This window comes from Barbus barbus, assembly GCF_936440315.1.
Source record: "Barbus barbus genome assembly, chromosome: 13".
Classification (NCBI taxonomy): domain Eukaryota; kingdom Metazoa; phylum Chordata; class Actinopteri; order Cypriniformes; family Cyprinidae; genus Barbus; species Barbus barbus.
Window position 1 is genome coordinate 7000067 of NC_136741.1, and position 24995 is coordinate 7025061.

General features: G+C 37.9%; 1 protein-coding gene across 1 annotated transcript; it reads left to right on the forward strand.

Moving 5' to 3' along the window:
* Positions 1-1572: 1572 nt before the first annotated feature.
* On the forward strand, positions 1573-24995 carry LOC306879057 (uncharacterized protein). The gene is made up of 54 exons (XM_079431744.1): positions 1573-1817; positions 5941-6153; positions 6323-6339; positions 6466-6498; positions 6652-6684; positions 6807-6860; positions 7065-7154; positions 7551-7628; positions 7731-7775; positions 7886-7939; positions 8139-8192; positions 8355-8408; positions 9371-9424; positions 9610-9663; positions 9769-9813; positions 9927-9980; positions 10061-10105; positions 10773-10826; positions 10976-11074; positions 11167-11211; positions 11393-11491; positions 11648-11701; positions 11811-11918; positions 12058-12111; positions 12358-12456; positions 12597-12650; positions 12902-13000; positions 14255-14308; positions 14517-14570; positions 14723-14776; positions 15295-15348; positions 15485-15529; positions 15620-15718; positions 15915-16022; positions 16394-16447; positions 16601-16654; positions 16828-16881; positions 16981-17034; positions 17136-17243; positions 17487-17540; positions 17680-17733; positions 18184-18345; positions 18504-18611; positions 18782-18889; positions 19296-19349; positions 19441-19548; positions 19725-19778; positions 20012-20119; positions 20201-20254; positions 20346-20453; positions 20920-21244; positions 23316-23503; positions 23627-23869; positions 24075-24995. Exons 1-54 carry the CDS (start codon positions 1718-1720, stop codon positions 24219-24221), a joined length of 4509 nt encoding a protein of 1502 aa, XP_079287870.1. The 5' UTR covers positions 1573-1717; the 3' UTR covers positions 24222-24995.

Sequence of the window (24995 nt, forward strand, 5' to 3'; positions counted from 1 at the left end):
TGGAGAAAAAGAGCTTTTGTAAAGAGTTGTTTATAGTTTCTAGAACACCGTCTGTACAGTAATACATTGTGATTGCGGCCAAGAACATCCTGAGGTCACCGTGTTAGTGAGGCAATTATGACGATAAGGTGGGAGAATGTTTGCAATGGGAATAAACTTCTTCATTTAGAACTGTACAAACAAATGTAATGACATGAATAAAAGGGAAACAGTCTAACAACCTATATTTGTCTTGAAGTTATTTGCCTTCTCAGATGTAGAAAGATTTGTGCAATTAGGCTGGCCGAGTATGAATGGCCAATCCTTTACTGGTTTCTAAATGAACCCTCACCCACCAACGTTTCTTTAGAGGTACATAGCCTATAATTCTGTTTTTAAAGAGATAGTTCACACAACTCATTGTTCATCATTTGCTCATATTGTTCCAAAATTTCTTTCTTCTTTGGAGCACAAAAGTTTTGTTCATAAAATGAAATACAATAAGGGGCTAACGTGCATTACAGTTCGAAAGTTTGGGGTCGGTATAAAATCTTTTAATGCTTTTGAAAAAAGTCTCGTATGCCCACAAAGGCTGCATTAGTTGACTAAAAATAGTCGAAACATTGAAATGTTATTACAACTGAAAATAACTCTTTTCTATTTTAAAATGCATTATATTCCTGTGATGGCAAAGCTGAATTTTTTAGCAGTCACTACTTTTCAGTGTCACATGATCCTTCAGAAATCATACTAATATAAAATCTTGAATCTCCTTTGAATTATTTGAATAGAATGTTAAAAAAAAAAACTGCATTTATTTGCAATGGAAATCTGTTGCAACATTATTGCCATTTTTGATCAATTAAATGCATCTTTGCTAAATAAAAGTATTTCTTTCTTTCAAAAAAGCCCAAGCTTTCCAATATTAGTGTATACAAACAGTTATACTAAAACCTTATTGTTATATATCATTTAAATTCCATATAAATTGCACATTAAATTACATTTACTTTGTTCATGACCTTTATCAGCTCATTGCATTACAGTGTGAAAGACTGATAGGAATATCTCATGTTAATGAGTTTTAACTCATGAATATTAATGAGAGTGTTGACTAATTCATGTTTACGAGCTTAGCAAATGATCATGTTTAGCACTTTATGCATTCAGGTGCAATATAAGTGTCAACTACAGATATAATAGAGATATATTTTAATCTGAAAATAACTGTTTTGTGTTTTACTTGGAAACAATTTTCACTCAGAACGAAGAAATGGCAAGTGCATTGAATTAAATGTGAAATTTTGAAGTAGAAAGACTTAGTGAAATAGTATTTTTATGTAAAATCTACTACAATAATCTTTGTTTTATTCACGACTGTACAGTGTGGTTATTCTATAATTAAAGCCAATTGGTGTCTGGTGAGTGATGCTGGTGAGCTTTCAAGTGTTATGACAGTGATACATGATGCATTCTGCTTCATGTTGTTCATAAGTGTGCATAATCTTAGAGCAGGCTAGAGACTAGAGTTATTTTTGCTCCAGCTAGATGAGAGGCTGGAGAACCACAGGGCGGGGGCGCACAGGCTGCCTGGAGTTTCATACAGGAGCGTCTGCGCATAGGCTGGCAGCTGCGCTCTTGAGTAGAGTGGGCATCTTGTGGAGCATATGGTGAAGCTGTGATTTTTTCATAGTCTACCTCCAGTGGCAGGCACGGGCAAGGCCTGCGCCTCCTTGTTATGAAAATGACCGCAGCTCATCACCTGATATGGATACCTGTATGGCTGGGGATCTGTTTGGCACAGGTGTTATTGATCACGTGCCAGGATGTCAAGACCGGTGAGTAACTTGTCTCATACTTCACTAACCTGACACAACAGGTGAAGAGTGATACTCTGTATATCGGCTGTAGTATTTGATGTAAATATGTAAGAAGTGCTTGAAAGAGGTGAAATAAGTTACCTTGTTTACCCCTGAATAATTGTACTCTGGCCTTTCAGACAATGGCCTTTCTGACCTTCTTTTACTTTAATATCTGGGAAAACAAGACCATGTCATGTTGTTTTTTTCATTGCACTTCATTGCAAGGACATTCAACTTGGGAGTCTGACTTCATTAGTATGTTTTATAAGAAAATACTATTTCAGTTTTTCTACTTTAATATTTCACATTTATTTAAATGTGCTACTTGCCGTTTCTTTGTAATTATTTGTGAAATTTACAAGTAAATTCTGAGTGAAATTAGTTTTAACCTAAATCCTACACTAAGTTTTTTATTCAGTGTACTAGTTTAGGATGAACGTAATGCTCAAAATGATAGTTTGAACCCCAAAATTGAAACTCTGTCAGCATTTACTTACCTTATGTTGTTGTAAACCCGTATGAGTCAGAGTCCATGCACTTTAATTTTTGGAAAGCCCTCATTTAGTGTTCCACAGAAGAAAGAAAGTCATACAGGTATGGAACAACATTAGTGTGAGTAAATGACGACAGAATTTTCATTTTTGGTTACACTATAACTATTATCCTGATCTTCTGCTTTGTCAGCTCTATCTTAGTTGGAGACATAATTTCATGGCCTTTTGTGTAATGATGTGATGTTTTCACGGACCAAAGCAGGCCACCAATTGTGGTCAAAGTTCTTCCCAAAAGAGATGCTAGGCACACCCAAACATGTGGCAAATGAGTTCGCCTGAAATCCAACTGGGATGTTTTCACATTCACTTAGGTTAGTCACACTACAGATCAGGTGAAGTTATCGATCAGCATTGTTGGGTAGCTCAGCAGGAATTGATTCAGAGTCATGTCCATTTGACATGGAATTCAAAACCTTTGCATAGTGAACTGATGCAATCACACTCTAATCATAGTTTAAAGGGATAGTATACCCAAAAATGAAAATTCTGTCATCATTTACTCACCCTCAAGTTGTTTTAAACTTCTTTGAGTTTATATCTTCTGTTGTAAATAATAGAAGATATTTTGAAGAATGTTGCTAACCAAACATATGGAAAAACAAAACAAAAAAACACTACAAGTCAATGGCTACCGTCAACTTTTGTTTACCAACATTCTTCAAAATATCTACTTTTTTGTTCATGAAAGAAACTAATACATCCTTTATGGGGGCACGTCATGACCCTTATGAGAGCCAGCTTGTAATATTTTATGAGAGGGAGGGTGTTATGTCAATCACAGTGTGTGAAATACTGGCAAAAATGGTTTGCTCCAGTATAACCAATACAAAGTCCATTCTATACATGAAAGTATAGTAAAGAAATGTACATTCCAAAGAGAATATTTTTGTTAAAAACTTCAGACAGAGGGTGTGCCTTTTCACTTTGACAGAAATAAAAGTTAGCCACAGACTAAAGTTAAGCACAACCTATAATAGAGGCAGCTGTGGTTTCCCCAAAATAACGTATGTGCTTTTTCACTAAATTGGTACTTTCTTTTCAGAATCGTGCTTAAAAAGGCCAATTTCATACAGATGAGTAGTAGCAGGTGTCCTGCTGCTATAGTTTTACTGCTTCAGTGCCACTGACAATACTGAAAATAATATACATTTAATATTATTTTAGGCTTTCATTTAAGATGATGACTTTAGACATTGCTATGAAATAGTGAAGTTTAGACAGGCATTAAGCAGACTGAGTGGACCGGGAATTCCATCATGCTCATGAGACCAAGCATAATATTTAACCATTATATTTTAATGCCCATTTACAAATTACATTTGGGGTTAAATAACTTCAAAATGAAAAGTTTCAGCATGCAGTTGCTGTATTAGTGACTGAATTCTCATGTCCTTATATCATTACTTTTTTTTATTTTTAAGTTATACGTTTATATTTAAAATATTTATAAATTATATTCAGTTCATTTGACTTACTAAGTCTATAATTTTCAAAAGAAAAAGTGAAGAGAAATTTCACTCAGTCTTCTTAATTGCTTGGAATGTTTTTATGACATAATTTGGGCCTACTGAAACAATTACAGCTGTCACCAATGCCTTTGATGAAAGAAGGGGCAACAAATGTCTCCTAAAATAATTCTTACCTTGCATAAAGCTGTCTGCACTTCCACTGTGTCCCTGCTCTAGAGCACTGTATTAAAGGCTTTCAGATAGTCATACACATTATTACTTAATTACAGCAGTAGAAGCAATACTTGCCAGCCCTCAGGATAGTCTCTGATGTGACAGACGTTGAGCATCAGAACTGCTATTTACTCTGTCTGCCACCTCTGTCATGCTACAGCATCTAATCCAGACTTATCACAGCCTGGAGCTGTCGCTCAGAGCCACAGACAACATGAGAAGTTCATCACAAAACGATGATCGGTATTCTGACTGATGATATCATGTAATTTATTATGTATTACTCTATAATTATGTTATAGTATTAAGTGGAAGTTCTTGAAGCATTTAACATTTCCATATAAGCTTTCTACTGCGATACTGTCAGTACCCTCCTGTTTTCACATGATATGGAAAATGGGCAAAAAAGATGCTATTTCATTTCTTTTTACAAAATAGACCATGTTTTATGAAACAGAAACAGTAGGAGAGGATAAGATACAAAAATGTAGTGATTTGAGCACAGAGAAAACCTTTGTTGGGTAGACAGAAAGATGTACTTACAGGCCAGAGATACCCAAACCAGGGTCCGCGTGCCAAAGCTGGCCCCTGATGACCTTTGCCTGCCTTGCCATATTACAATAGTGAGGGGGAAAAACATGCCATTGAAGCATATATACATTTTTTTATAACATTATTTATTTGTGTGTGTAGAGAAGTGTAGAGAATATAAATAAATTTGATTTTGGCTATAATGCAACATTTACCCATGTCAAGTTAAATGTTTAGCCCTTGGAGTCCAAAATTGGGGCACCTCTGGTATAGACAGACTCCCACTCATTCAAGATGGTAGGTTTTATTTTATTTTTTTTTCAAATTAAGCCTTGATGTGGTACACAAGAGGTGCATCCTCAATGGACTGAGTGAAAAATGTCTGAGGGCCTCCCGCTGCAGACCTCAATTACAGGGTGTGGCATAAAATGTGATCACCATCTACGAGGGCAAGCAGAACTGGATGAATGGTGGCCTTGCTCTAGTTCTCATTTTTATACTTTGACTTATAATTATAGTTATTTACATGTCCTGATCAAGAGCAGATTATGGAACAGGCCAGTGGGACCAGTGCTCTATTACGGGCCTTCAGCTGAAGGTTTGCAGTGTACAGATGCTTGTTACTTTATATGCAAAGTTGATATAGACTGTTAACTGTTGCCGTAATATGAAATAAATAAAGAAATTAAAAATGATATCCATTCCTAGATCTCCCTCAACACTAAAAGTGTCTTCTGAACAACTTTGGTCTGCTTCTGATGTTTTATATTATTATCTCTTTTGCAATATTTTACATAAATATGGTGTCCATTCTTGTAACACTGCATCTTTATTTGACCATATACTAGCAACTGAGAAGGGACTTCCTTTGAAAATATTAGATTAGATTAATAGATTACAGTGGTGGTATACGTTGCAATTGTAGAGACAAAATATGTGTTGAGGGAATTATGGTTACCTCGGTAAGTTTGTGTAAGGACTGTTAGCTGTAAGCACACATTAAGATATATGATGCAATATCTTGGCAGTAAGTATGAAGACTAGAGTAGCATTTTAGAATGAAAATATAAACTTGAGCACCAGCTCGTGTACTGGGGACAAAAATATTTTTTTTATGGGACAACATTTTTTTTTTTTTAGAACTCAGCTAAAATAAAAACAATCTCACCTCATAAAAAAGCAAACTGTAAACCAAAAAATCTAAACCGATGTCCCCCATAAACAGCAAATAACCTATAAAGCATGGGGCTAATGTGAATGTAATATTTGTGTATGATAGGCTAGAAATGACTGATACTGTATATGTTTGTTTTCATTTTCATCTTTGAACAGAGGAGACGAAAAACTGTAAAGATGGTGATCAGAATTATTCAGAAAATGAGATTTGGAAGCCAGAGCCGTGCAGGCTGTGTGTATGTGATAAAGGCCAGGTGATCTGCGAGGAGATCCGCTGTGAGGATGTGAAGGGATGCGAAGAGCTCATGATCCCGGAGGGAGAGTGCTGCCCTGTCTGCCAAACCTTCGCCGGCGCGCGTGGAAGGATCGGTGAGACTGACACACACGCTACAGCCGCTAGAGGGCAGACGACAATTACATTCAGAAAGAGAATTCATTTAGATGAGTAGGAGGAGTCATAGCTTATCTATTATATTATATGTATTTATTATAATTTAGCCGGAAGTCTTTTCAATTCTATTCTGTGTTTCTTTTTCAGAAACAATTGCGTTTAAGGTATGAGAATGCTTTTAAATATTTGGCATACAGGCTAATTTTTTAAATATGATTTTCAACACAAATGAATATGAATGAAGTTTTGATTAGTCCTGCATGCTTTTTTGTTTTTTGTTTATTTTTCAGGGCCAAAAAGGTGAACCTGGTGACATTCCTTACGTGAGTCTATAAGATTATGATTCTGTTCATTCATCGTATTTGCAATATTTTGAGCCACACGTGAGAATATGTCATTAGTATTAATCATGTTATATAGCTCCAGATTTATACTGTTTTATTAGTTTTAATCTTTATATTTCATTCATTTTTTAGATTGTGGGAATACCTGGACGCCCAGGACCAATGGTGAAAAAATAATGCGCACACACACATATACCTCTAATCTTTTATTTTTTCCCCAGAATCCCTGTTCTTTGAAATGTCAATCAAAGTGAAGTCCATTATATTGTGTGTCTCACATCAAACAGGGTCCCCCAGGAGCAGATGGCAGACCAGGATATTCAGGAAGCAAAGGAAGACGAGTATGTGGCATCAACCAGTAACTGATATTCTTTGATGTGGTTATTTGACCCCAGAAACACATTAAAGTTATGTACAAATAGTAGCTTTCTCTCTCTTTTTAATGCATGGAATGTACTGTAAATTATGGCTCATCAATATTACTCTGAGTGAATGCAGAGTCGCAATGTATAGTTAAATTGTGACATACAATATTTTTTGTGAAGGGTGTCCCAGGACCACCTGGTTTTGATGGAGAACCAGGTGTCCCAGGCATGCCAGGTGAGCCCGGTCCTGTTGGCAATTCAATGCCTGGGGTGAGTAATATTATCTATCCAGGTTTTGTTCTCCTAATTAGAGATTTGAACTGTAAAATGTGTGCCTCTGATCTGAATGAGGAATGTTATGACTAATCAGGATAAAGCGGTAAAAAGTTTATGGTATAAAAAAACATAATCCCTAATTTTGTTCAACAAACAACAAAAATGTAAATGCAGAATTGCTAGTGTAGCATTTTGAGTGACGATACCAAACACAAGCAAACTCACAAAATCCAGCTTTAATCCTGCAGTGTTTTTCAAAAACTTGCCTGAATGTGTTTTTTCCCCACCCCAATTTAACATGTATCTATTTATAAATTTATAGTCGCAGCAAAGTATGTCATGACTGTACTTTTTTAAATTTAATATTAAATTCAAATTATATTTTTACAGAGTCAGTTTTCTTCTCAAATGGCCTCTGGATTCCAGGATGGGAAGCTTGGAATGTCGGCGATGGTCTCTGGAGCACCGGTAGTGATCTTTCCATATTCAGAAATGACTTTTCAGTGAATATTTAGCTTGATTGTCATATAGACCCATTAAACAGAGATAAAATGTATTTGTTCTGATCAGGGTGAAACTGGACCAAGAGGTCATCCAGGCCAATCAGGTCCACCAGTAAGTTCTCTCAAGATTGGTATTGTGTATATGCATTGAATGGATTTAAACTTTTTTCCTACACCTTTCATGTTTATCCAAATTTCAATTTTTTCCTCTTTGTCACTCAGGGGCCAACAGGAGCACAAGGTGCGCCAGGAGATGCGGGTGATCCTGGACCTATGGTAAGACCAAAACATGTAGAGACATTTCTAATGTGTAAAGTGCATGATAAATAGTCTGAAAAATACAGGTAAATATTTTAATTGAGCCTGTAGGTTTCAAATATTGATGAGAGAAATGGTCCATGCCATGCAGTTTTAAAAAAAAACAAAGAAAGGTGTCACTTACTGTACAATGCAATAATTATTTTTTCCTTGGTAGGGATCTTTTGGTCCAAGGGGACCAGATGGTTCTCCTGGAAAACCTGGTCCAGATGTAAGTTGACCAACAATTTGCACAGTGATTTCATTATTTAAACATCATAGTGATGTAGTATGTTCAATATGGAGTCAAATGCTGTCAAGTCACATTTTACAACACTAACATAAGTAAGTTGAGTTGCTTTTGATAACACAAGGCTGATCCTCTCTATAACAGGGTGAGCCTGGACCCCCTGGAAATACAGGAGAAAAAGGATTCTCTGGCTCTCCAGTAAGACAGTCCTGCTATTTTCTGTCCTGTTTTAGGTCTGGATGATATTATCAAAAATTTCACTGTAATGCATCTCACTGTTTCAGTGATTCGAGTTCAAAGAAGTTTTTAAAAATGCACCTTTTTGTTCCTGGATTGAGAGAACACAGTCTCTATGAGTTCAATTTTAGACTTCTAAGTATGTGCACCTGTTCAAACCATAATAGGAAGGCTCATGATAAATATTGCACTTGTGCTTTGAATAGCCCAAAAATAAGCCTTTTTCCACCAGAATGTTGTAGGTCCGGCATGAAATAGAATGGACTAAATGAGCTATGTTAACTAACCAAACGCTGACATGTCGATTTAAGTTATGAACAATGTAATATTTGGCAATATAAATTTCCATAATCTTCTGTCACTATAAAATTCCACAAATGTTGGGAATGCTTTTGAATGATGATTCCTGATCTAAATGGACTAAAATACTAAAATATGCTCTTTATGATGACAAAATTATGTATAGGCTGTCAAGCAATGTTGAGGAGTTCCAGACCACAATGTCAAACCGATTTGAATACAAATCAAAGGTTTTAATAAGACTACGACTCATTTATAATAATTACAAGATGACTCAAGCTTTACTCAAGAAAGAACAAGTGAGCAGAGAGAAAAAAAGTCCAACTTAGGAAATGGCAAATTAAAAACAGATGTAAACATTAATTGATTAATTTGAGGGAGCTAAAGGCCCTTAACACAAACTACAAGACTCCATGGTGCCAATTAGTGGCCCGCAGACTGAACTGAACAGACTGAACAGTGCAGCTCTTTCCTTACACAAATAAAAACATCAGATGAATGCTGTTGATATAAGGAGATGTGTGTGGTGACAGGGATCAAAAGCTATAATTAGCTCACAACTTCCCGAATTCCTGCACATTAGATGCTTAGTGCATCCTTACCAATGATGATTTGTTTCATAGGGCTCCAGAGGGTTTCCAGGATCACCAGGTCAACCTGGGATGAAAGGTCAAATGGTGGGTTAGGTTAGGACTTCCTTCTCAATACAATGATTAGTTTGCCATTCACTCTTTGTACCGATCACTAATTACTCCTTAATATTTGTTAGTATCTATCATTATAAAATGTACAAACCAAGTACATAATCAGGTATTAAGTTTGCTTTGAGGACAGTTTCTGATGAATCCCATCCACATTTTAGGGTCATCCAGGTCTGCAGGGTGGGAAAGGAGAACCAGGTGCAGTGGGGTCAAAGGTCAGAGGCCACATATTTGAAGCCAACAAATTCTTGTAAATGGTTTTCTTGTGTCCCTGTGGTTTGATTATCGTAGCAAATGACACTTTCTTTTCATGATCAAAGGGTGAATCAGGAACTCCTGGTGGCATGGGACTTGTGGGTCCACAGGTATGGAGCACTTTGTGATTGCAAATCTTATTGCAATGTTTCATTTACACTGATCTTTATTGGATTTACAAAACTGCACTTTTTGGATGCTTACAGTATATTGTACTTTAAAGGGCCCGACTGGCATGCCTGGAGAGAGAGGACGCATCGGTCCAACAGGGCCTTTGGTAAGTGATTACTTTTTACAAATTTTGCTTTGGTGGTATTATATATTTCATCAGTAAATCAAAATGTTTTCTGTTTGCAGGGAAAGCGTGGTCTTTCGGGAAACGTGGGAAAACCAGGTCCATTGGTATGTGAATAAGAGTAACCCCTCCATCACTTCTCATTTATCTACCCACATCACATCATCTACACATTCACTTCTGACGAAATACCTTGAAAGACATACACAAACGTTCAAAGGTTTGGGTATAATTCAATTTTATTAATAATTTTTAAAAAGGTCTCTAATGCTCACCAATGCTGCATTTATTTGATAAAAAAATGCAGTAAAAACAGTAATATTGTGAAACAATATTACAATTATATATATATATATATATATATTAAAATTTATTTTATTCCTGTAATATCAAAGCTGAATTTTCAGCATCCATTATTCGACTCTTCAATGTCAAATCATCCTTTAGAAATCACTCTAAAATACTGATTTCTTATTATAATAAATGTTGAAAACATTAGTGGTGCTTAGTATTTTTGTTGAAACCATAATGCATGTTTTTCAAGAAAAAAACTGAAATATTTTGTAACATTATAAAAGACTTTAATATAACTTTTGATCAATTTAATGCATCCTGGCTGAATAAAGTGTTCATTTTAAAACAAACAAAAAAAATCTTACTGATCCCAAACATTTGAACGGCAGTGCATATCTGACAGTATATTCAAAGATGTGGACTATGTTTTATTAATAAAGACTGATATGTTATCTAACCTGACACTTATATAATTTACAGGGCCCGATGGGAATTCTTGGAACCCCAGGATTTCCTGGTGGCCCAGGCATGAAGGTATGTCTGATTCATGGTTACTGTAAGAACCATACAAATTGTTGCATCTTCAAACTTTTTGAGACATTATTATAGTTTTTATTTATAAAGGAGCTATGGCAAGTACAAAAAGTGAGGAATCAAACACACTCTTTTTAAACATTGGGCAGGGTGAAGCAGGACCCACAGGCCCACGAGGTACCAGCGGACTCCAAGGCTCAAGAGGAGAACCGGGCCGGCAAGGTTCACCAGGACCGCAGGGCAACCAGGTGCAGTCTCCCTTGTCCTGTTATTTAGAAAAGGGCTAGATTTTAATGATTTATGTATTGAATGGTCTCCATGATATCGATGCCATTTTTAGGGACCATCAGGAACAGATGGCAATCCTGGAGTTAAAGGACCATCAGTAAGTTCCTAAAACACTCATCAAAGAATGCAATTTAACATACTGTTTATTGCACATTAATTACTCATTAAATTGTGAGTTAAAATTCAGAATAACATTTCAAAGGTAACATTGCTATTGTTGCTTATTCTTTGGGTTATGGTTTTGAAGAAAATCCTACTTCTTAATCTGTTCATTGTAGGGCATCCCAGGAGTTGAAGGCCCTGTTGGGTTGATTGGACAGCCTGGCCCACCTGGACCTCAAGGATCAACTGGACTTCCAGGGGCCAAGGGCCAAGTGGTAATGACAAAACGTGCAAAGTGCAAAATGTAATATTATAACCATAGCGGAAGTCACTTTTTCTTCTTTATGTACAGTACTGTATATTTGAGGTGGAGCAATTTATATATAGATTATATATATTTTGCTCATTCATATATTTCATGCATGTCATAGGGTGACCTCGGCTCCTCTGGGTTTAAAGGAGAACCTGGCATTAAAGGAGAACCTGTAAGTATTGACAACATTCAGGTGCCTTAAAATCATTTTCTCATAATTGACAGAAATAATGCCATCAGAACATTCATACAATGATAAAATGGTATATCATTTGTTGTAGGGCCCACCTGGTCTTCAAGGAGAAATGGGGCCGATGGGAGAAGAAGGAAAGCGAGGCCCAAGAGGAGACACAGGGGCCATTGGAGCCCTGGGCCCAGCTGGAGAAAGAGTGAGTGCCATTACATTATATTGTGAATGACTAACATGCAAGTCTTCATATTTAATATGATTATTGCAGGGTGTTTTTTCTGTGACGTCTTTACATGTTTGTTCAATACAATAATATTTGATGTTTTATATTTTTCAAGGGAGCTCCAGGTAACCGCGGGTTCCCAGGAGCTGATGGTTTGCCAGGTCAAAAGGTTAGAAACATACTAAATAATGGTCAATAAGGTTTTAAAGGCACCTAACATTGCCAGCAATGCCACCACATATCTGACATGAACTGACATGAACATTTTTATTAACTTTAACAAAACGCTGTAAAAATTAATTGCTCATTGGATGTTTATGTTAGTTTATGTATTAACTAATGTTAACAAATGAGAAGAAAATTATTAATTTGTTTTCTCAACGTCATTCTCTCATTCTCTCTGTAATGTCTCCAGGGAGCACAGGGTGAACGTGGTGTCCCAGGCTCATCGGGGCCTAAAGGTGCAGCTGGAGACCCTGGCCGACCTGGGGAAACAGGAATTACGGGGGCAAGGGTTAGTAAAATTAATATTGTGTATATTTGTATTCTGTATATTATCTATATATTATCTGGTACTTTTATTTTGCTCAGATGGTATTGAGTCCACATTATTTAAGGTGTTCACATACTGTATTATGTTTCATGTCTCTTTAGGGCTTGACTGGCATTCTTGGAATGCAAGGTGCAGAGGGGAAGATAGGCCCACAGGTAATACATGCACTTTTCAATAAATGTAATCTTGTTATTCCTTCTTAAAACAGGTCTTTAAACTCCTCAGTTTGTAGTCCTATTTGAACCAGTGGTTCCTCTGGGAATTTCTTCGGGAAAATTAGATAAACTCGCATTCTTCTGGAATTAGCTTTCTGGATTGGCCTACTGTTACAGCATCACTATGCATTTAAAACAACACTTTGGTGAGTTCTGCTGTCTCACTCTCTGATAAGAAGTGTTTTTCTTAGGGAGCACCGGGAGATGATGGGAATCCAGGTACAGCTGGGTCTACGGGAACCAGAGGCGCAGCAGGACCCATGGGTTTGCCTGGACCTAAAGGCTTCAGTGTAAGTCCCTATTATATGTATTTTTATAAAACAGCCATAGGATAATATTCTAAATATTATTAAAATTGTCATACTGTACATCTCATAAAACTTTCAGAGCAAAGAGTATATCAGGGTGATTCTTCTATTAGGGGGACTTTCTGTCTAATTGTAAAGGATATATTATGGCAACTTGCATTTTTTATTATTACTTTAATTGTTTTCCTAATTTATTTTAACAGTGCTGAAAAAAACTATTTTGAGCTTGCCTGCTGTTCTGACATTTTAACTTCCCCTATAAATGTTAAAATCATGAAAAGTCTTTTTTAAGAACTCGTTCACTATAATAAATTATATATATATATATATATATATATATATACTGTATATACACTGCCGCTCAAAAGTTTGAGATCAGTAAAATGTTTTATGGTTTTTAAGGGAGTCTCTTCTGCTCATCAAGGCTGTATTTATTAGATCAAAAATACAGAAAAAACTGTAATATTGTGAAATCCTATTACAATTTCTAATATCGGTTTCCTATTTTAATATACTAATACTATATTATACTAATATAATTTATTTCTGTGACAAGCGCTGAATTATTCAGCATCATTAAGTATTTTAAAATAGAAAACTGTTTTAAATTGCAATAATATTTCACAAAATAATTTTTTTTTTCTGTATTTTTGATCAAATAGATACATCCTTGATGAGCAGAAGAAACTTCTTTAAAAAAACATTACAAATCTTACTAATCTAAACATTTTGAGAGGCAGTGTATATATGTGTGTGCGCAGTTTGTAGCTTTTTTTCAGAAGCAATCAATTTTCAGATTTTTTTTTTTGCATTAAAAGTAATTGGTTGCTAGAAAACTAAATGGGTTTGTATTGTAAGTCCAAAGTTATTCAGCTTGAGTGAAAATGATCATTTCTATCACGTATAATTGCCATCACACACAGTGTCAAATCTCACGCTCTTAGACATTACATCGAAAGCTCTTTGAAGGATGATGAAGGCCACTGACCAGATCTTTAAGGATGTCATAACTGTTTTAATACAGATGAAACATTATTTGAAGATGTTTCAGTAGATAAAAGTGCCTGTAATGGATTAATTACCCATTAATGTTATAGTTAACATGTTAAACTACAAAGAATCCATAATATAAAGAGAGAGTCTATAATGATGACTTTTATAATGACATTTTTATGGGCAGTCAGTCACCTTTATCTTGTCTTTACCTATTATGAAATTATTTTTCTGAATATTCAGGGTGATCCAGGGAAAGCAGGAGAGACAGGATCATCAGGAGCTTCAGGGCAAAGAGTGAGTGCAATTATGGTGCAACATTGTCTTGGCAACCTTAAAACATACTGTAAGATTTCACAACAAGCAATAAATGTCATTCTCTTTTTACGAAAATGCTTCTATTGTAGTATTTCAGATGGCCTGTCAGTGTTTGTATTGTATAGTGTATTGATTTAAAAGTCAAGTCAATCATTATGATTTGATATGATGGTTATGATTCCTGCAGGGACCTAATGGAAAAGATGGAGAAGAAGGTCCAGCGGGAACACCAGGACCTCCTGTGAGTCTTCCAATTAATCATGTGTGCCAAATGTATGGCTATTAACATATTTTGTATATTTTGGTTGGTTGATTTCTTAGCTATCTCAGGTAACACCTCTGAGTGATACAGTATTAAAAAAATACGGTTGGGTTTATTTTATTTCTTTTTAGGGAGTAGCAGGAAAGAGAGGAGAACAAGGACCTCCTGGACTAACTGGCTTCCAAGTATGTTCTTTTTTTCAGTTATGGTTCCAGTCAGAGATGATTTTAAACATGGCCCTCACTGTCCCCATGTTTAAATGCTCTTAAAGGGGTCATATTGTGATAAATTTTCCTTGATATTGAGGTAAAAATGTGTTTGATGTACAAAGATGGCCTCAAAATTTCATCCCAAGTTCAAAAATTGTGAAATCCTTTGTGAAATGTTTGCACACATTACCAATGACACTTGTTTATTTGGTGTTCACAAATTTTGTCTGGGCAGGTAAGGTCATAGAACATATTAAATGTGGGAAACTCCATCAAACATTGTACTGCACCTGGTTGTGTGTAGCACCTGCAGCTCTGCACAAAATCATTTTTGGTATGGACTTGACTAGCAATACATGTGGACTTCAGGGACAAAAATAAAATGATTAAAAAATATATAAAATTCTTAAATATTTTGCATATCTGTACAACTTACTGTACAACGGCATATCTTCCTGGACAAGCTACATCTTTTATTTTGCTAAAAATTTTAGGGTTTGCCTGGACCCCCAGGTCCACCAGGAGAGTCAGGAAAACCAGGTGATGAGGTGAGTTCATCATTGTGTTCTTTTACCTGATCGCTGTTTTCTAGTCTTTACTGCGTGTCATTTCTGCTGGTGAAGAAGAATACAAAGAAGAGAACGGGAATTATTAAAGAACCTTATGACTATTTTTTCCCCTCAGGGTATCCACGGTGAGGCTGGTGGTGCAGGGCAGACTGGTCCAAGGGTGAGCCTATTGTACTTACACTTCAGTGTATCAGTGCACAGCTTTTAGAAGTCCACATAAGCAATCTCCCAGTATTTTTTTCCGCCATAGGGTGAACGTGGAACCCCAGGAGAGAGAGGCGAACTTGGACCTAATGGGTTACCAGGACAAAAAGGAAGCCCAGGAACCCATGGACCTGATGGTCCCAAGGTTAGAAACAGATTTTTACTCAACATCAACAGCTGCATGACTCTATGCATGCATTTAGCTCCTAAAAGATGACTGAATAACACCACTTACATAACTGTACCAAATAAAAGGAATACATTAACTGAAAGCTTTTACCATGGTAAAAACACTGTATTGTACATCATGATTTTCTTGACACACATTAATGGCTGTGCAGGGTAAACCAGGTCCAGCTGGAATGGTTGGAGAACCAGGACCACCAGGCCTACAGGGCATGCCAGGAGAGAGAGGAATAACTGGACCAGCCGGGCCTAAAGGAGGAAGTGTGAGTGTGGCTCTGAGAGATAAGAGAAAGCGGGTCTGCTTAATCAAAGGCTTTGGCACATGTTAAACATTTGCACATGCATAACAAATACAGTATAGATTTTAGTTTCATTCTTTGCAAACAGTGCAACAATATTGCATATATTAAATGCCTTGGTGGCTAAAGCTCTGTGAGGCATGACGCTTGACATATACTGGATGTCTCGCTAATATCCTCGGGCAGGAAGTTAATATTCTCTAATATTATCTGTGAAAAAGTTTCTGTGTGGCACTGTGAAGTAGAGAAGGAAACCACATCTGGAACACATCAAGCAGATTTCTCTGTTTTTCTTCTTATCGATTTGTTTTAATACTCTTTACCTGTTTTCTCAGGGCGCAGTGGGTGACAGAGGGGCAGAAGGGGCGGCTGGCAATGATGGGGCTCGAGTGAGTGAGACAGAGCCATAATAAACTGGATGAAATTGAACCTAACAGTCAATAATTCTGAATTAAAAAATATCCAAATTCAAATTTGTTTTCCATTTCGTAATACAGCAGGGGTTATAAAGACACTAAATAAAATGTCATTGATGTCTGTAGGGATTACCTGGTCCTGTTGGACCTGTTGGACCAGCTGGCCCACCTGGGGAGAAGGTTTGATTTTTTTTTTTTTTTTTTAAATCGATTTAGCTAAGTGGTAAATTGATCCCTCCTGTTCTGCCTCATAGTGTTTGATGTTTCTTTTGTTTCTTAAAAGAACTGATTAAAAAGCAATTTTTACAGCTGTTGCTACTTAGATGTACTCAGAACTGATTGTTCAATTACAGGGAGAACAAGGCCCAAAAGGCCCTGGTGGATCTCCAGGCTCTAGAGCAATGGCTGTGAGTGGAGCACTTTACCAGGAGAAATCCTGACCTTTTATGTTTGTTGAAGTTCTTTTCTCATGTGGTTCACAATTCTATTGATGTATTGTGTTTTAGGGCTCACCTGGTGAGCCCGGTCCTACTGGTCCAGTTGGGTTCGCCGGACCTCCCGTAAGTTCATCCATCCACTCATCCACCCATAACACACACATTTATATATATATTTAAATAATATGGTATGAGTTGTAAATATTGTCATGGTTATGTGCTAGGGTCCTGATGGTCAGCCCGGAGTTAAAGGTGAAACTGGAGAGGAAGGTGCAAAGGGAGAGTCTGGGTCTCCAGGGCCTCGGGGAATGGCAGGAAAACCTGGACCACAGGTGAGCAAAATAATTGATATATGATCAAAGACATAATATTTGATCAAAAGTAACAGTAAAGATACTATATAAACAAAATAGTGTTTAAAAAACATCTGTATTCATCAAAGAATCGTAAGAATATATATATATATATATCATGGCTTATATATATAACCCAACTTTTGAATCGTACTGTGTACATGTATAGACTATATTTGTCCCGTAGAAAAAAAAAAAGTATAAACGTAGTGTTTTTTTTAGGGAGTGGTAGGAATTACAGGCCTCAAAGGTGGTAGAGGAACTCAAGGAGCAGCTGTAAGTTACAAATATCAAAGTATCAAAATCATTCTTTATCAACTTGGACACACCCAGAAATGCTACTTACTGAATCCTCTTTCTTCTTTTCTTCCTCACTTTTGCGGAATCCTCTTTGGCTTTCTTCTTTTTCTAAAAGGGTCCCAGTGGTTTCCCAGGATCCCCAGGAGGTGTCGGCCCACTAGGCTCTGCTGTGAGTGATTCCATTATACGGATTTATATGGATGGGAAGTCGTGGCCTAATGGTTAGAGAGTCGGACTCGTCATCCAAAGGTTGTGAGTTCGAGTCTCGGTCTGGCAGGGATTGTAGGTGGTGGGAGTGAATGTACAGTGCTCTCTCCACCCTCAATACCACGACTGAGGTGCCCTTGAGCAAGGCACTGAACCCACAACTGCTCCCTGGGCAGCAAAAATGGCTGCCCACTGCTCTGGGTGTGTGTTCACGGTGTGTGTGTGTTCACCTTGGATGGGTTAATTGCAGAGCACAAATTCCGAGCACAAATACCATACTTGGCTGTATGTCACTTCACTTAACCCACAAAGCAGTGCTTAACAGCTAGTCCTTTAAATCGTATTTGCAATGTGGTTGATTCTTTTCGACCAATAAAATATATATGGACTCTTACACTGATATTATTTTCAGGGTCCAGTTGGTGAGCCTGGTGCTATTGGAGCCCCAGGTAAAGAGGGCCCACCTGGGCTTCTTGGAGAACCTGGAGGTCCTGGCCGCCAGGGTGAGCGTGGAAACCCTGGAGCTGTTGGTAGCCCTGGAGACAAAGGTGAACCAGGAGAGGACGGACTTCCAGTATGTGATACCTTATTTCTCAAATTAAAATTTTTGCTGGATGGTTTTTGAATTATCATTCATATAGTAAACAAACAAAAAAGTTATATCCTACAGAATTAAAATTAAATAATTTTAATACTGTATCTAAAACTCATATTTTTTTTTTTACTTAACAGGGCCCAGATGGGCCACCAGGACCTGCTGGAACTCCAGGACAGAGGGGACTTGTGGGTCTTCCTGGAATGAGAGGAGAGCGTGGTATGGCAGGCCTTCCTGGACCTGCGGTAGATCCCCACTTCTACCTTCTTGTCATACAAGCAAATATTTAGAAATTGGTCTTTTTAGAATTAAATTTCTCGGCCTCTTGTTGGTTGGTTAATTAGTCAAAGATGATGATGATATCTCAGATGCCAAAAGCTAACTTTGACTTATCCCATCTGTTTGTTTTTTTAAGGGTCAACCAGGAAAAGCTGGCACCCCAGGTCCTCAAGGAACAAAAGGTGGTGCTGGGCCAGTTGGTTTGCCAGGAGCAGCTGGATCCAGAGGAGATGCTGGCCCAGAGGTATGACATGTTAGGCCCTGTCCCAAATCGCACCCTAAACCCTAGCAGTCTTTCTCTGAGTCCGCACATTTGTGGCGTAATGTTGCTTTGACTGTCGGGCAGACGTCTGCTGCGGAGCTCGCCCTAGTGCAGATTCGGCAGAAGTGCGGTTCAAGGGCGCATAGTGGCCACAAAAGGGGCGCTCACGAGCACCCTTCTGAACGCTAAAATGACGACTGGGACACCCTACGGTCTCGTGGACTTAACGGACACGCGTATGCGTCGGCCATTGTAAGTCCGTAAGACCGCAAGTGCACATGAAGTGTTCCATTTGGGACAGGGCCTTAGTGTGAAAAACACAGTCAAGATGATTGGTTACATATACAGTATACCAAACAATATCTTGATGAATTCCTTCTTAAATTAGGGTTTGGCTGGAGCTGATGGAATTCAAGGAGCTGATGGCATCATTGGACCCAGAGTATGAACCCATTCATCATTTGACACGGCCTTATTAAAAATTGTTTAATCAAATAGGACCAAGTTCAAATGATGTGTTAACTTTCTTTCAGGGTGACAGAGGAGACCCAGGACCAGAGGGTCTTGCAGGTGGTCAGGGAGCACCAGGAACGCCAGGACCTGTCGGAACACCTGGAGGTCCAGGACAGAGAGGAGATCAGGTTTATTTCCCATATCCATTACGGATACTTCACAGCAGATTGGTGTTTAATAAATGTATTTTTAAAAGCATGTATAATGTAATGTAACAAAGGCGCTTCTTTAATCTTGTAGATTTTGAAATAGCTATACTGTATTTTTATTTTATTCAGTTTTTATTGGTTGATTTTGCTGACAGGGTGCAAGAGGTCCACCTGGTCCTGATGGTCAAGCAGGAACCAGAGGGAAAAAAGTAAGTCTGCATATTTACATATTGATACAGCTGACTTTACATTATAATTTTCACATATAAAATACAATTGAATGATAGCAAAAGAGACATGCACTTAAATTAAATGATCTCTGAATTCGCATGATAGAAATATTTGGAAAAAGAAAATGTGTTATCCAATGACAAATCAATTTGTGGAAATAACACAAGGGGAACCTACAACTTGTGTTTATCAATTTTCTAATCAACCTTAGGGACCACAAGGACCAATGGGAGACAAAGGTGACAAAGGAGATGTGGGTGAGAGAGGTCAGAAGGGCCATCGTGGCTTCACTGGACTCCATGGGCTTCCTGGAAGTTCGGTATGTATAATGGACAATAGGTCACCTGACACAATACAGTAACTACCTTCTGATAATCACCTGTCAATCATTTCCCTCCAGGGTGCAACAGGGGATGATGGTGCTATAGGAATCATTGGACCAAGTGGGCAAAGAGTGAGCAACAGATTCAAATTTGAATTCTCAAAGTACCAGCAATTAACATGCATGTTGAAAAAGAATTTAATACTGAACATGTCATTATTAGGGACCCCCTGGCCCTGTTGGTCCAGCAGGAAAAGAAGGAGATATGGGTCCACTTGGAGCAGTTGGGGCTCCTGGATCTCGAGGTAACCCTGGAGATTTTGGACCTGAGGTGAGGAATGAGATTATGTCTGCAATGCATTTTATGTATGTTATGAGATGGGATCTCCTTGCTCAAACAGCTTAAACCAGTCTTAGTAAGTTTGCTGGTCTTTGCTGGACTAGAGAGGTTTTGGGCATTTTTCCAATGTGACCAGCTGAACAGTTGTTGGTCCATGCTGACAAATCAGCTAAACTGGCTGAAAACCAACTAAAATCACACATGACTTAAGATGTTTTTCAGCTGGGCTGTGCATATTCAATCACTGTCTCAGATGCAACAAAAAATCTACAATTTATAATGTGTTTTCATTTCTCTTTTGACAATTGCCAGTTTTCCTTCCTTAATGACTCATAATCAGATACACTTTGTACTTCATGACTCATAATCATGATTAATTACCAGATGCTGCTAATGTGATTAGATGTTTCAACACTAATATTCTGCATAATCAGTATTCACCCATCTGTCTGTATAGGGACCACCTGGAGAAACCGGCCCACCTGGACCCCCAGGTCCTCCTGGCCCCCCTACAGCCGCTGTGGATGACCTTTTTGGAACAAACTTCGACCTTGATATCGAATCCGAGCCAGAGGAACCTCCACCTCCCCTGCCAGAGTTCAACGAGGATGAGGCGAAGCCCAATAACGGATCTGATGCGGTTCGGGTCGACAGTGAAGTTCACTTGTCTCTGAAGAGCTTGGGAAGTCAGCTGGATAGCATGCGCAGTCCTGATGGCACTCGCCAATATCCTGCCCGCACATGTCAGGACCTGAAGCAGTGCTATCCTCTGAAGAAGAGCGGTGAGTGAGACAAACCGACACGTAGTTTAGAAGCGGCTCTGAATGCTTCAGTTTTACTGACCCTGATCAGATACAGCATGAACTGGTATATCTTGGTTTTCATTTATGATACATCTCTGTAGGAATTATTCACAAAATATAATCATTTATTCACCGTCTTCACATTCCAAACCCAAATTAAATAATTTTGTAGAAAAAAGGAGAAATTTAAGTCATCCACTCTTATTCCATTTTCAGATTTTTGACGTCAAACCTGACATGATGCATCTTGGTATGCTGGATTTCAATGAGCTATGGAAATGAATGATTTAAATTTTGGTGTGTTCCAAGCTCTTGTACGGCTTCAGAATGCTAGTAATATAAAACACTATGCAAAAATAAGTTCTTTGTCAAGTTTTGCAGTAACCCAAACTTTCCTAAACTAAGATAATGCAACCTGATTATTCAAGAAAACTGCATAAGATATCAAGTCTTCTGTTTAGAGAATGTTGTGAATGCAAGTGCATTTTATCTCATTGCACTGGCAGATTTAGCTAGTTTCAAGTGTAAGCCTAAATTTAAATGGAAAAAAAAATCAAATTCAAAATACATTCCCTGAAAAACTTTTAATACGATATGCAATTTTCCATCTCATGTCAATTTATTTTGTTCTATGGATGTTTAGATATTTGACTGGAATAGTTGTATAAACTTTTATGGTGGCTTTTGTTCCCAAAACACTTGTGTTGTAAGAAAAAGAGCCAATAACATAAGAAAAAAAGATCAACTGGGTTTGGAATAACAAGATGGTAATAAAAAATGTCTACCTATTAAGAATAATTTAGTTATTGTTTAAACCTAGGGCTCACAAAGAAAAAAATAATTATGATTATTTACTCATCTACTCATTAAGAATATATAATTTTAAAATAAAGTTTTACAAATATTGTGTCAAACATTTAATTAATACCTTTAACATTTTTGCTGTGACAAACCTACATACAAATACATTTTGTAAAGTCTTTTCATTTTTTTCTAAAATTTTCTGCAGCCTACTTTGTGCCCCTCTGGGGGTCCCCTAGAACACCATTATAAACCTTTTTTAACCTTTAAGTTTTGTTTGTGTGGGGAAGTCGTGGCCTAATGGTTAGAGAGTCGGACTCGTAATTGAAAGGTTGCGGGTTCGAGTCCCCGGCCGGCAGGGATTGTAGGTGGGGGGAGTGAATGTCCAGCGCTCTCTCCACCCTCAATACCACGACTGAGGTGCCCTTGAGCAAGGCACCGAACCCCCAATTGCTCCCCGGGCAGCCGCAGGCTGCCCACTGCTCCGGGTGTGTGTTCACGGTGTGTGTGTGTGTGTGTGTGTGTGTGTGTGTGTGCATTTGTTCACTACTCACTGCTGTGTGTGTGCACTTGGATGGGTTAAACGCAGAGCACCAATTTCGAGTATGGGTCACCATACTTGACAATACGTCACGACTTTTTTTTTTGTGTGTGTGTGTGTGTGTGTGTGTGTGTGTACAATATCATGAAAAACAAACAAACGTTGGAACTGAATGTTACAAGCCTTTAACCACAATCTAGTTGTAGATGGATTGAAACACCATTTTTTACTTCTCATTTATGTAATTAACACAGTTATGCAAGACCAGCAGGCATTCTGTGAGAAAGTAATGTCCTACCCATTCAACAAAATGTAGAGATAATTAGAGTCAGCACATTAAACAGTGTTCCTTAGCAGAAATCAACAAGAATTGCTAGAGCTAACCAATATAAAAAGGTTATGTTGTAGCTGACAGGCATTACCTGCATGATTCCCAACCGTTATGTCAGGCATAAAACAAATGCAGCATCCCACAGTAAGCATATATTTGGAAACTGATGGGCGGTCTACTAAACCTGGATAATGATTCAGATCACCTGGATTAGCCCACACCAAAGAATTAGTTACCAGTATTCAAAATCCATGAATCCAAATCATACAAAAGTCAGAATCCAGTGTGAGATACATGGTATAATCAAAAATAATTATTCTTTTATGCCAGTGTATATGTGAGGATCAAGAATAACTTCCTTTCCCGATGCATCACAGGTGAATACTGGATAGACCCAAATGAGGGCAGCCCTAGAGATGCCATCCAAGTGTACTGTAACATGGAAATGGGGGAGACATGTATACCTGCCAACCCTGCCAGTATCCCACGAAAGAACTGGTGGACTTCACGCTCCAGCATACCAAAACCTGTCTGGTTTGGGGCAGTCATAAACCGGGGAACTAAGGTTAATGTGATTACAATGATGATCATTTCAGCTTAAATAAAAAAGGTTGCCCTGTATTCCTGTACAAATACAGTATGCGGTTAAATTTACTGTATGCCCTGACCTTTTATTACTCCTCTTCAGTTCATCTATGGAAACAAAGAGACACCAGCTAATGCTGTATCCGTCCAGTTGAGATTTCTCCGTCTGCTGTCAAAGGAAGCAGCACAGACCGTCACCTATCACTGCAAAAACAGCGTGGCCTATAAAGATGAGAAGAACAGCAATCTGAAGAAGGCTTTAGTCCTAAAGGCTTCTGATGGACAGGACATCAAGGCATATAGCAACAACCGTCTGAAGTACACAGTCTTAGAGGACGGCTGCTCTGTATGTTCAGATTTTTGACTTTATATTGTTTGATAACATTTATTATTGACATGAAATGGGAATCAGTGTTGGGAAAGCTACATTAGTTAGTCCCCAATGCTGATGACAATATCAGGAATAACATTCTGTTGCTGTTTTCGTTGATGCAAAAATGCTGCCAATGAAAAACAACCTCACTATTGTTCCTCTTTATTCTTCCTTCCAGAAACCCAACGGTGAATGGGGCAAGACTGTCTTTGAGTACCGCACACAAACACTTTCACGGCTGCCCATTGTGGACTTGGCTCCAGTGGACATAGGTGGCAAAGATCAGGAGTTTGGCATTGATATCGGCCATGTGTGCTTCTCATGAAACCAGGATAAAAGCATCATCATTTGGACTTGAGCACTCTGCCAGTACAGTATTTATTGTCGAACACCGTCTGTAAGGGCCTTGAGGAATTTCTGACCTTTATTTCATGATTATTCATGATGGTTTCCACTAGCTTGTGGTGTACGAGTGCATGAGAGACTACAAGGACCTTTTAATTTATACTTTATACGCTAGGTGTAATTAAAAATGTGTGAAAACATTCACTGAAATTAATTCAAAAAGTCAAGTTTTAGAAATTTGACAGTGCCTTGCCTGTCTAATCTGTATATTGTTTTGAAGATGTTGTTCACTCTTAAATCACAATCACTTCAAGTGGATTTTGAAGGTCAAGTGGAGATGAGAGAGATGAGTCTGTTTGTGTTGTATTAAAGTGGGATAATTATTCAGGACGGCATGTCTGCATTCAATTCCCCAGCAGTTCTCTTCCCAAGCCCCAAAACTACTGTTTTTTGTTGATAGCAAACTGTTGGACAGATGATTCATTTAAACTTAATTATTAATGAGAACTCACACAGAAACCAAGGCTCATTAGCCCATAATACAGGACAAAGAAACTCTTTATCCAGCTTTTTACAGCACATGCCCATTTGTACTTTTAAAGGGGGGGTCAATTCTTTGTAATGAATGCCAAATTAAACATTTGAATTCCTTTTCAACAGACTTCTATTGATTTTTAAAATGAATAAATGTCTGAAAACAAGAGCTTTTGTGTTTGTAAGAGTGTGTGGCTGATAAAAAAGCACAAAGCTAATA